This window comes from Carassius auratus, chromosome 20 (genome assembly GCF_003368295.1).
Source record: "Carassius auratus strain Wakin chromosome 20, ASM336829v1, whole genome shotgun sequence".
Lineage (NCBI taxonomy): Eukaryota > Metazoa > Chordata > Actinopteri > Cypriniformes > Cyprinidae > Carassius > Carassius auratus.
In genome coordinates this window covers 8,697,494-8,710,154 of record NC_039262.1, presented here as the reverse complement: position 1 = coordinate 8,710,154, position 12,661 = coordinate 8,697,494, and the positions used below count along the sequence as shown (strand labels likewise).

General features: G+C 38.6%; 1 protein-coding gene across 6 annotated transcripts in view; it reads left to right on the top strand.

Moving 5' to 3' along the window:
• Positions 1-12,661, top strand: part of nhsl1b (NHS-like 1b) — an 88,538-nt gene that overhangs the window by 40,240 nt on the left and 35,637 nt on the right. Inside the window, exon 1 of one of the 6 annotated variants that reach the window (XM_026290853.1) lies at positions 339-1,180. The exons of 1 other annotated variant lie outside the window; for it this stretch is intronic. In XM_026290853.1, coding sequence (XP_026146638.1) covers positions 964-1,180 — 217 coding nt within the window. In that variant the 5' untranslated portion in view covers positions 339-963. Of the gene's footprint in view, positions 1-338; positions 1,181-7,066; positions 7,223-10,488; positions 11,036-12,661 lie in introns of those variants that run through there. 4 more of the 6 variants (XM_026290857.1, XM_026290855.1, XM_026290851.1 and 1 more) reach the window with 4 other exon arrangements.

Here is a 12,661-nt window from a genome sequence, read left to right as displayed (position 1 = left end):
GAAAGGGAAACCCAGAGGAGGGAGAGGAGTGGAGAGTCCGTGGTTGCTGTGCGACTGGAGGGGAGGGGCAAAGATCAGAGAGAGAGATCAGACAGGAGTAAGGGAGTGGTTGGGGGCTGGTTTAAGGTCCTATTTCACCAGCACTCTAGATGTTTGTAATACTAAACTTTCGATCCCACAGTCAGTGTATGTGGGTGCTCTCTCTGGACAGCTGTCACCAAGAGATCAGGGGAACGCCTGGTCTGGCACTCTGCGAGACTGACTTCAGGCCCAGGTGAGTGACAAACACTCTGGCGTAGTCAGAGTCAGGAGTCAGGAACAGTATCCGGTGGTGGCTTTACTCAGCGGCGGGGGAGAAGCACCTGATCCGGTTACTGGCTAATGAAAAGCAAAAGGACATTCGATCTCATCCAGCATCATGTATGAAACTTCTGCTGGTGATGTCTTTCCAGGTGTGTTTAGACCAGTGTCACGTGGATGTTGTAACATAATCACTGGTCTTTATAGTAGGAGCATTTAAAGGAACTAAAACTGAATGTTAAACCTTCTTGAGCCTGATTTTCCTCCGTAGCAACTTTAAAGGTGTTCACCCAAAAATTGTGCTTTTTGTCAAAGTGGTGTGGCTTTTAAACAGCAACCGTGTCTCCTGGTGGACGTCAAGCCTCAGTCGGGGGAAGACCGGTGATTTTCCAGCCTGCTGCTTGAGTTAATTACTGCTTGTGGGTTGCAGTGCTCGTTTTTTTTATGTAGTAGACCAAAAGGACAGAAAATTGTCGTCCAGGTTGCAACGAGACCTGTGGATATTTCATTGATTGGAGAACAAGAATTTTTTTCAATCACTTCATGATCTTCAAGCGCAAACCGTGTGATGTAGTTCTACTTTTGATCCCAGACTTGTGAGGAGCAGCTTAACTCTTGTACTTTTAAGTAACCTTGATCGTGTCCCCTGCTTTTAAAGAGGATATGATGAGGGACAAGCGTTCTGGGTCTTTAAGGAGGGACAAAGCAGAAAAAGCTGCCCCGGTCTCGCGCGCTCTCAGCTGGCTGAGTGTGTCCTCGCTGTCACAGCGGACCTGTAAACTGTTCGGCAGCCAGACCAGCCTCCATAGACACTCCCAACCTCCACATGGAGTGGATGAAGAAGATGATAATTGGGTGTATGAACCCCAGCACTGTATAGGTGAGGATACACAGTGTGTGTGAGCATGTGTAATTTGTGGTCGGAGATCTGAATGTCTCCTAAGGTTGCCTCCTTAATAATGTAATGGAAAATTAGCGTAATAAGGTACACTGCTAACATTGGTAACATTTTTTGTAAAAATTTTGAGAGAAATGTTTTTAAGCTCTCCAATGCTACATTTATTATATTAAAAATATATATATATATTTTTGTAATTTATTTCTGTGATGCAGTCTACATGTCACATGAATTTTAAGGAATCATTCTAATATGCTGATTTGGTGCTCAAGAAACAATAATTATTGTTATTAATGTAGAAAACAGTTGTGCAGTGGGATGCATGTTTTTAGGAACCGAACAAGAAAGTTTGAAAAGAACAGAATAAAAAAAGAATAATGTATAATTGTTTTTACTGTTACATTGATCAGTGTAAATCAGGCTTGCAGAATATAAGTGATAATTAAAAACAAAAAGAAATGTTTTTACTTCCTGTAATGCTTAAAAGATTGTTGTAATGTTATCATTCTACTGTATGTATGTTGTAGTATACAGGCTGGTTTAACAGTTAATAGATTCCACCATTGTCTTCGGATTTATTGCTCTTGCAGGAAGTAAGAGAGTAAGTTGTTTATGAGGAGAGAGAACTTAGGTCACAGTCTTTTTTATTGTGGGTCTGTCTTTGTGTGAGCCGTTAACACGTCTTCCTTGTCGACAGGTTAAGTGAGGTCTGTGGCAGGGGTAGTGAGGGTTGACCAGAGGGTTTAGAGTTAGGAAATGGGAAGAGAGTGCTAGAAAAGTGGCTAAAGCAGCTAAAGATGAGTCTGCAGAAATGGGTGATGTCACTGACTGGTGGCGATATGGGTGTGAGAACCCATGTCAAGTGTGTGTGTGCGGACACAAGGGCAAAGATGCCCTCATTGTGCCTGCTGTAGTCAATCCGTCAGACACAGCTGAACATCTTAATGCTCTTTCAATAAATGGACTGAATTACCTTGTATTTTTACCTTTGGTAATCTGCATAATTGAGGTACAGTTGAGTTGAGGTAAGTGAACAGAATTACTTAATTGATTCGGGTGTTTTTAGCTGGGAACTGTAAGTTCTTATTTGCTTTGTTAAAATAAGAAGCATGTATAAAAGCATGCGTGTATGTATGAAATCTCTTTCTAGGGTGAGGCTGAAACTGATTACCAAAAGCAGATCACATCAGTCAGTCTCATGCATATCTCTTTGTGTTGATCTAAATGTCCAGTGGCAAGTAGTTTGCTTTGTAAATCAAATGACAAATCTGCCACTTTGGCATGAAAGCAGAAACTCCACCCTGGTATCTCTGTCGACTGGTTGTCATTGGTTGACCTGTTTGAGCATGTGCATGTGTGTGTGTGTGTGTGTGTGGTATTGTAGTGGTGCTGTAACTCTATGCAGGTTCTAATGAGATATTCAATCGGGGTAGAGTAAAGTTACTGTAGGGGTGATCACAGCTTGGGTGGTGTAAGATTAGTTTTTCTTCAGCTGTCACTGCTGACTCTGTTGACTCCCACGCTCCATTTGGCATGGCTTTTGACAATCAGATGTTTAGTAGAACAGATTTTGCTATTCATTTCTGTTCCAGCTTGAGTGCATTTTCAGCACAGTGATGCTATATCGATGGCAAGGTGGGTTTACATAGCTTGTGACCTGTGCAAATACCTGCCGCATGTTATTTTCATAGTAGTGCATTGGTGCAGAGTTCTGAATTGTTTTGTGTGAAATCATAAATCAGATTTTATCTATCAAATGACACTTCTTTTTTCAACAATTGAGCAGCTGGCACAACATGTCAAGCCCCAGCTAAGAAAAATATGTTCCAAGAACATTTTGCTAACACAAGTTATGGAAATGGTATTTCTGAATTTTGTCTGAACATTCAAAACGTCCAGTTTTTTTTAAATGTTTTAAAATGAGTTTTATAAGAACATTAAGGGGACATTCCATTTGATCATTTATCCTTTTTATTATTATGGGAACATTACTTTAATATGTTCTCTGAACATTCTGAAACAAGTAAAATTATTTTTTTTGATTAACGGACAACTAAAACACTGGAGTTTAAATAATTTTAAACAGTATTTTTCATATGTATTTTATATTTATTATGCATGCAGTTTTTATGATGTCAAATTAATGTAGAGACAACATGTTTTAATTTGGAAAAGGAATTATTTTTGTCACACTGCATAATGTAAATGCAAAACAAGGATAAGTGATGACCAGTGTATCCAAAAATATATCCAAAAATATACTTTTTGGATTTTTAATGTATTGATAAAAAAAGTTTTCCTTCAGTCTTTTTTTCTCCTGTCTTTACATGTCAAAACTCATGCTTTATGCATTTAAGACACACATGCATGCCCTGTTTTTTCCCTGAGGCATAGCTGGAAAAACTACTACTTGGAACTACTTTTCCAAAACAGGAAACAATTCAGGAAATGTCTCCAAAAGCATCTAAATTTCAAGTCTATGTTAAAATCCTGATATAAACAAGCATACAAGCTTCTATATTTAAAACATATATTTATGCTTTTGGCACCTATGCTGGTGCATGCAAGCCTAATTAAACTGCCCTAACTGCTGCTCCGGTGCTCTTTATTTAAAAGCATCCTATAATTTGGGGCTGTCAGGGCCTTGTAGTAGACCCATAATTTCAGAGTGTGGGTTGCCCGGCGACAGGATGTTTTTGCCGGTTGCTATGGCAGTGAAGTGACTGATTGTGTGGCTGTCCTGATTCTTCCTGGGACAGGCTCACATGCCTGCTGGAGAGAAATGTCTGTCCCCAAGACGAGCTTGGAATACAGTCTGTGCTTTTGATGCTTCCGTATTAGTTGATGAGCTGATTTGGTTTAAATGGTTGAGGTGATGTGGGTTTGGTTCAATTCAGTAGAAACAAACTAGAGCGAAGTACTTGTGTCTGTGCTTTTATATTTACTTAGCTGTTTGCTTAGATTGCTGTTATTAATACAGAAACCAGCATCATAAATCAGTGGAACCTCCACCTCTGTCCCACAGAACTAAAATTAAAACCTTTTTGTCTCATTCTATCAAATTTTAAACATTAGCCTCTATGTAATAATTTTTCTCTCTCTCTCTCTCTCTCTCTCTCTCTTCTCTCTCTTTGACTGCAAACAATATATTTTTTTCTCTTTAGAAATGATAATAATTAGTTTAGCTTCTGAATATTTTCTATTACACAGTTTCACATTTTGGACAGCCTTCCATCACATACTGTGTTGACTGTGTAACATTATAAAGCAATGGTTAATCGAGATATAAAGCAATAAATAAATACAAATTAATTTTTTTATTTTATATAAAGCAATAAAAAAAGTGAAGGAGCGGGTTAGCGGAGGGACAGTAACGTTAAAAACACAACCAGTCAGAATTACATTTCTCGAGCATTCAGAAAGATAAAATTGAATTAATTTCTGTTCTGTTGGATTCAGCGTTTCCTTGAGTATTTTGAACGATTCATTAAAAGAACCAGCTCATAAGAATCATTTGTTGTGAATCCGATTTCAGTGTTCGAGTTGTGTTTGTATTGTACACACTTTGCGAAGACAGCTCAATAAAAAACAGGTGTTTCTTGACACTGTTTTGCTATATTTGATCATTTGATCTTATCACATTTGTTTGAGTGCAAACTCATTCACAACTCAAGTGAAAATTAGTGCTGACCAAGTGCTGACAATCGTCCAAGAATCGATACGACCGCCATACACTTACATTTTAAGCTGCTAAAAGTGTTGTTTATCATTGCTTATACTTCTAAAATCTCAAAGTAAGTTGTTTATTACTTAGTTTCCTTTGTTTTGCTCCTTCCAGAGTATTTTCTCATGACACTATCACAAGTGTTGTTGCTTGACGCTTAAAAACGTTTTAATGTGGTTAATGTCACCCAGATTTGATAACACATTGGACTAACGTTACTGCGTTTAAAACTAACTTTTTTCCCCCTTTATGTCTCTGTTTCTTATGTGCTGTTTGTGATGGGCTACGGTTTGTGGCACCCAGGTAAGTGAACATCTATGTCTTATTATGATAAATTAATTTAATATATTTTTGGCACATTTTGGGCCACTAGGTGTCAGTATTAAAACATTAAGCCTACCCATTTTTTTTAGCTAGTTCCATTATTGTAGGCTAGCTTGTCTCCCATTTTCTATATCAACAAATTGTGATTCAGTTTGTATCACCTGACATTATTCAATAATGTTTGTCCCCATTTCATATTTGGACTGAGGTGACTGACTCTAGTAATGTTGACCTAGTCTTTCACAATATCCCGTGGGCAACTGGCACAAACAAACACAAACTATTAATGGAGCATGTAATTGAGAGTCACTTGTACCAAAATAGGACATTCACGAGATCATTACAGTGACATGGGCTCAACACACAAACATTTCTCACTCATGCATGTAGGACACTTTCGAGCCATTTGCAATGTTTTGGCTTTTAGTGAGCATTGATTTTTCCTCTTGCCAAAGTACCCAGTGGTTGTCACCTACCAAGAAGATCACTGTCAGGGTTTGTCACAATTTAGCTCATTAGCAGAATTGTCACTGTTTTTGTTCTGTTCATTCTTAACACTGACGAGAAGCTCCAGCTAAATTTGTGATATAAATGTATTCCTAAATGCAGTTGAATAATCTTATTTTCCAATCAAGATTCCGTTTTTTTTTACAGGTCAGTTGTCTCTGTCACAAACCATGTCAGCATTTTTTGTTTGTTCTTTGTCCAGGTCATTTGACTCCTCCATTGGAAATCAATGAACCCTTATAGGGTTTGAGGTTATTGTGGGCTCACCATTTCCCTTTGGCCCTTCTGCTCTGCTCTGATCTAATGATGATGATAGTGATCTAACCTGAACGTTATGGTGTTCACTTACGCAACTGACCCAAGTCTAAGCTGCATCCATCCATAAATGTTCATTTAAGCTGATTGTGGTACACACAGCTGGCATGTAAGCACATAGCTTAGAGCAGTCAAGGATCTCTGTAAAACCGCATGTATTTGGCACACAGTTCCAAACAAACGGAACTGCTTGTGAAGGGGGCTGATGCTGAAATGGCTAGCCGGGACAGCTGTTAAGCTGTTGCTGGGTTTGATATCACAGCCACAGTGTTTTGAGGGATTAAGTGATTGTGGTCTATCAGAGCACAGTTCAAAAAAGGGGTAAGCCTGAGCCTGCCTTTGTCCTGGAACTGCTGACTGTCCAGAAACATTCACAGATGCACACACACGTATTGAAACTAAACTGTGCTGTGAAGCATTTGTATTTGCTTAACGGGACAAAAATGATTATTGGGCTTGCAAAACTGCATCCCAAATCATGTACACATCCAGAAAGTACTGCATTTGATACTGATTTCTCTCCTGACCTCATGATACGGCAAAATGGGATGCATGCTTAAAAGTATAGTCAAAAATCAAGATTTGCTGAAAATTACTCACCCCCAGGCCTTCCAAGATGTTGATGAGTTTGTTTCTTTCTCGGAGCAGATTTGGAATATTATAGTTTGAGATCAGTACCTAATCAAATCAGTATAGTTTGTGAATTGAAATACAATTTAAATAGATGCATGAAATCTGTCAATATCCATAAGTAATTAATTTACAAGCACGTGTTCAGACATGGAGCAACAGTAGAGTTTGGTTTGTTTTTAAAACAACAGTGTACTTGAATTAGTTCCATGTGTGTCCATACATGTCTTTAACATAATATGTGTGTCCATACATGTCTTTGAAATTGGGAAGTACAGAGAGATGGGGAAAGAGAAAAACAGGGAAGAAATGGTACTGAGATGACAGGAAAAGGGGAGTGTCTGTGGTGGGAAAACAAGCGAGCTGGAGAGGGAGAGAGAGGGGGGAGCATCAGTGAGTTTGATTATGTTCCCCATGAGAAGGCCTGTGTGTGTATTTGGATATGGGCTCGCTCACGGGAGTGGGACTGACTTCTCCAGGAATCTCTAATGGACATAGAACCAGAGACATGTCATGCCTGGAAGGTGGGACATTTGTGTGTCTATATGTATGCATGCTGTTTTTTTGTTGTATGTGTCCACGTGTGTATGTTTGACAGAAATAGTAACTGCACAAGGGAACAAGGGAATCTTTGCTTGTTATTAAAGGGGAAGGAGGGTCTTTGTGGTTGGAAGAATCCCTTTCCTCTTTTTCTTTTTTCCTTTGTTGGTCATTTTTCCTTTCCTCTTTCTGTGACAAACCTTCTGATTCTTGATATATAATGCAGTATATTATAGAAATGAATGATGTTTTATGTGTGAGTAGATGAGTCTGTGTATGAATCTGTTTAAACTGAAGATGTAAATGCATTAATATTGTGTTTTATAAGCTTGTGTGAGCTGTTGAAGGCACAGTTGCTGCAGACATGTGTCGTGGCATGGGACTGGCCCGTGTGCAGTGGACACCACAAGTGTGTTTGTCCAGAAGCCTTACTTTCTCTTGTTCCCTGGTGCTCTCATTATTATGCTTTCTCCCTCTGATCATTTTTGCATTCTAATGTAAGATGAAAATAATTTTTCAGAGCAGTAGTAGTTCACTTTTATGGAAAACTCCCTTTTGCATTATAGGGTTGGCATCCTCAGTGTCATCACTGCTGTCAAATAAAACAAAAACAAGCAAAACAACGTTTCTGCTTTTGTACAACATTATTGCCAATCGTTGATTTTTTATATATATTTTAATACATAGACCAGTATGTTTTTTTTCTCTGGCAGGCAACAATAAAGGTATTTCTGAACTCATCCACACAGATATTGTCCTACTTCTGCAGACTTTTAATGATCATTCAATTTTAAGAGGTAAAGCAGATCAAGCGGTAAATCTGCTGCTTTACTGTAGAAAGGCATAGGTTTGTTGATTGCATAACTCTCGATTTGACCCAAGATGCTGCCTCCATGCCAATTTACTTTAGAGTTTGAAGAAGCGGTCTTGATTAAAGTCATGTTTGTCTTTCTAGTTTTCAGCATAATAATGAAGGAACAGAAATCTTGTTCTTTTTCTTTCAGATTTCAGCAGATAAACTAGATGTAGTGCTCATACCTGTGTGTCTTTGAGAGAAATGTTTATATGGACTTGTATATGTGTGTATTTTGAGTGTTTGTTTGTGTAACGGGGGTGAACTCCAGTCATGTATGCGAGTTGCACACTGTTTAGATATAACTGAGGCAGTGTGGGTATGCAGTGTCAGTACAGAGTTAACCTATATATAAACCAGTGCTAAGACATGTTAGACACGTATAGCAGGCATGTGAAGCAAACTTTATGGACAAGGTCACGTGCTCTGAGAAAGGGTTTTATATTAAAAATGTAACAAATTTCTGTCTTTTTTCAATTTTCAATTTTCAGTTGAATTTTAATTAAATAGATTGTATTTCTTTTTTTATTTAAAGTACTTTACTTGGTATTATCTGGACAGTGACTAGTTTTAGCTTTGGTTTAGTTTGGGTTTATTCAGTTGTTCCATCTGCCCAGTTTGTACATGTTAATCAGACATCAAATTCCTTAGTTCTAATTGGATGATCAAATACAATAGTACTTTCAAAATCAGGCTTTGGAGATTTAGAATTTTCATTCATAATTTGGTTCACACTTATAGTACCAGTTTAGTTTTTTGTTTTTCTTTCTTTTTAGCTCTTTTATTTAAAGACCCCCCCCCCCCAAAAAAAAAAAAAAAATTATTTATTTATTGTTATTTTATATTCTTTGTGTATATAATTTTAATTGTCTTTATTAATTAGATCTACACTTGTGATTGCAAGATTGCAAAAACAAAACAGACTGAGCAGCAGTGTTTTTATTTTTTGCGGCCTTGTTAACCTTCTTGTTAACCTTGATACTGTTTTAGTTCTGCCCCTCTGTGACCTCCACAGTCTTGTTATACTTCAGACACCTGTGCTGCTGGTATGTTTGAGAGACTTAGTACTCGCACGTAAAAGTGCAGTTTTACTTCAGGCATTCAGATACTTCTGTAGTATTACATGATTTCTGAAGAACACTTTTTTTAAATATCTTCTGTAGATCTCGAAAGCCTTGTGACACTTCTGTAGAAAGGAATGAGGATGAGTGTATAATGGTTAATTTCACTTTGTGCCAGGTGTATAGTGAAATGCTGACCTGGTTATTCTCGCCCAACCACTGAACAAAAACAAGTATTTAAAAAACGTTGTGACTTTATGGGACTATAATGCAGTGTATTATCCAATCCACAGCTAGAGGGCGCTGTTTCTCTATTTGTAACCTGTCCTGTTCTCGAGTCTTAAGCTGTCATGATTGCCAGGTCTACACAATTTGTTGTTTTTAGCAGTTTAGCAACACCCAACACAATTCACTTTCATCAGATTGTATTTAGATTAGCACATGTGATTAAAAACGCATATTAAACAGCACTCAATAGTACTATGGACTGTGAAGCAGTGAACTCTGATATATATAGTATGATTAGTATTTTCCTTGGGCAGAGTTTCTGCTGAGTCTCTGACTGGGAATGTAATTTGACTAAGGAAATGACTTCTTTTTAAGGAAGTTTATGCCTCGGTTTTAAAAAAGATGTGGTTTAATGTGCAATTTAGAACTAAATCTGGTTAAGCAATTCAGTGGAATGCTAGATCTGTGTTTGACATTTACCCTAAAGCCAGTAGACATCGACCTGTTTCTGTGTTGGATGAGGTGCTTGAGCTCTTGCATTTCGGCTTAATTACCTGTAACATGGGCATCTGTGTGACTGTGTGTGTCTGTCTGATAATCCGTGTTAAGACATGTCCTCAAGATGATCAAGAGGAGCCAAACACACTGGCCAAAACACCAATGGGACAAAGAGGTCATGATAGTTAGTAATCATTTCTGTCCAGAGAGGTGAGAGATCAGTAATAACTTCATACAATAATTGCGTTCTCTCACAAAAGCATTGTAAGCCTAAATCGTAGCTCCATTGGTTTCAATGGGTCTACAATGTACTTAAGCTTACAATGCTTTTGGGAAATGCAACGCAGTTCTCTACATATGAGAAATGTTAACAATTTTGCAAAAATAAAACACTGAGTAGCATTTTCTTTTCTTTTTTTCATTAATTAATTTTTTTACTTTTAACATCTGGAACCATCTCATAAATAGTCCCTGATGTTCATGGGTTTTTTCATTAATTTTTTTGCTTGTTTTGGAGATGTGTGTCTGTGTGTAATCTGACACCTCGTGGAATGTGGCTTTTGTTTGCGCAAATCAATTCAGCTTCATTCAAGCAGACCAAAAGAAAAGAGTGCATCGAGGAGGAGAGGGGTTTGTCCTCTGGAGGTCCACCGAGAGTCCCTTGTGTGCTGCAAAGAACAAGCCCTGCCCACCGCCTCCCTCCCCCCCAGGATTGAGGATGGGAGGGCAGGGGACAGACCTGAGTTTGCCCGATGAAGAGGTTGTGTGAGAGGGAGGGGGGTCGAATCAAGGACCGCCCCCAGGAGAGCTCCAGGCCCGAGGATCCTTAAGCATGCTGACATATGCTCAGCACCTCTCCATAGTGCATGTAGCTGACTGCTGCTACCAAGTGTGGGATGCCAAACTTTGCACCTGCAAGATGGGTAACAATCCACCCTCACAGCTCCAGTCTTCCGCCCTGGAACCAGCCCAAGCCCCCAGCACCAGGAGTGAGTGCGGTATCAAACGCAGACTGCTGGCCTCCAAGGTCCATCAGAGACCAGAATCACTGTGGACCCCTAAACCAATGCTACGAGTGGAGGGCAAAGGATCAAAAGGGGACACACTTACACGCTCTGAGTCTTGTTGCAAGAGGAACTCAGTATCATGCTTTCCTAGTGAGTATACAGAAGAGTTTGTATGGTTTTGAATGTAGTAAAAGGTTGGCTGGTGTCATTATAGTGGATTTAGTAGCTAGTTAAAGGTAAAGCTCACCCAAAAATTCTGTCATTAATTACGCAACCTTTTGTTGTTCCAAACCCACTAGACCTTCGTTCATCTTCAGAAAAAAAATTAAGATATTGTTGATGGAATCGGAGAGCTCTCTGACCCTCTATAGACAGAAAAGAACACTTTACGATCAGTGAGTACTCTTAAAAATGGTGGAAGACGGTATCTCTAGGAGAAGAATTGTTGAATACATTGTTATTATTGTTTTCTTTGCGCACAAAAAGTTTTCTTATAGCTTTGTAAAATTACAGTTGAACCCCTGATGTCACATGGATTATTTTACAGATGTCTTTACTACGTTTCTGTGCGTTGATCATGGTAGGACCCTTGCTGTCTATGGAGCGTCAGAGAGCTCTCAGATTCCATCAAAAATATCTTAATTTGTGTTCCGAAGGTGAATGAAAGTCTTACGGGTTTGAAACGAAATGAGGCTGAGTAACTAATGGCAGAATTTTCATTTTTGGCTGAACTAACGATGTAAGTTTGATTTCAATGGAAAAGTCCAGTGACAACTAGTGCACAGCACATGATATGTGTTGTAATAGTTATGTAAATGGTTAGTTCACTAAAAAATTTGAATTCCATCATTATTTCCTCACCCTCATGTCATTCCCAACCTGCAAGGCATTCCTCTTCTGTAGAATACAAAAGAATATAATTTGAGAAATGTATGTTTTTTTTGTTGTTGTTTTTTGACATCCTTACAATGGAAGTCAGTGTTAAGTAAAACTGCTTTGTTACCAACATTTTCTGTTCTGCTGAAGAAAATAAGTCATACATGTTTGTATCAACATGAAGGTGAGTGACAGGTGACAGAATTAAAATTTTTGTGTGAATTATCTCTTAAGTATAAACTGTTTAAGCACTTTTTCCAAACTTTTCCACACCATTTACCATTTATGTTGATTTTAGCGGCTGGATTTGCTCATGTCTCAGAACACACCATGTCCGCTGTTATTGTCTTTGGTGTGACTGCTTTTGTCTAAGGCGTTCGAACCAATCAGCACACAGATTGTTCTGTTAAGACTTTGTGACCTTTGACCTTTAGAGACATAACTGAGCCTTTTTGGCTTGACCCCTTGGGGCCTCTTCTCTTCCTGTCCTTAATAAGGTTAGGTTCATTCACTTGGTATCACACAGAAGGCCATTTATTGATCTTTCATAGCATCACACATATGGATTTTTGGCCATTCATGATTTACCGATATATGCAATCAATGGGCGACTCTAAAGGTTACGGTATGAAGTGTGCAGGAAAAGTCAAGTGCAAAAGGTGAGGCTGATGGATGGGGATACATTTATGGCGTAATGGTAAACATAGGCCATTTCAAACAGTGTCTTTAATCATGTGTAGTGTTTAGTTTTTTAGATAGGCCCTTTAAGCACACGTTAGCTTGTATTGATTGTCTATATGAGTCATATCAGATCCTCAGATACAGTCGAATGATAAGAAACAGAGGAGATGTGACCCAGCTGCCCATGGGAACCCAGGACAATGGGAAACAGCTGACTGA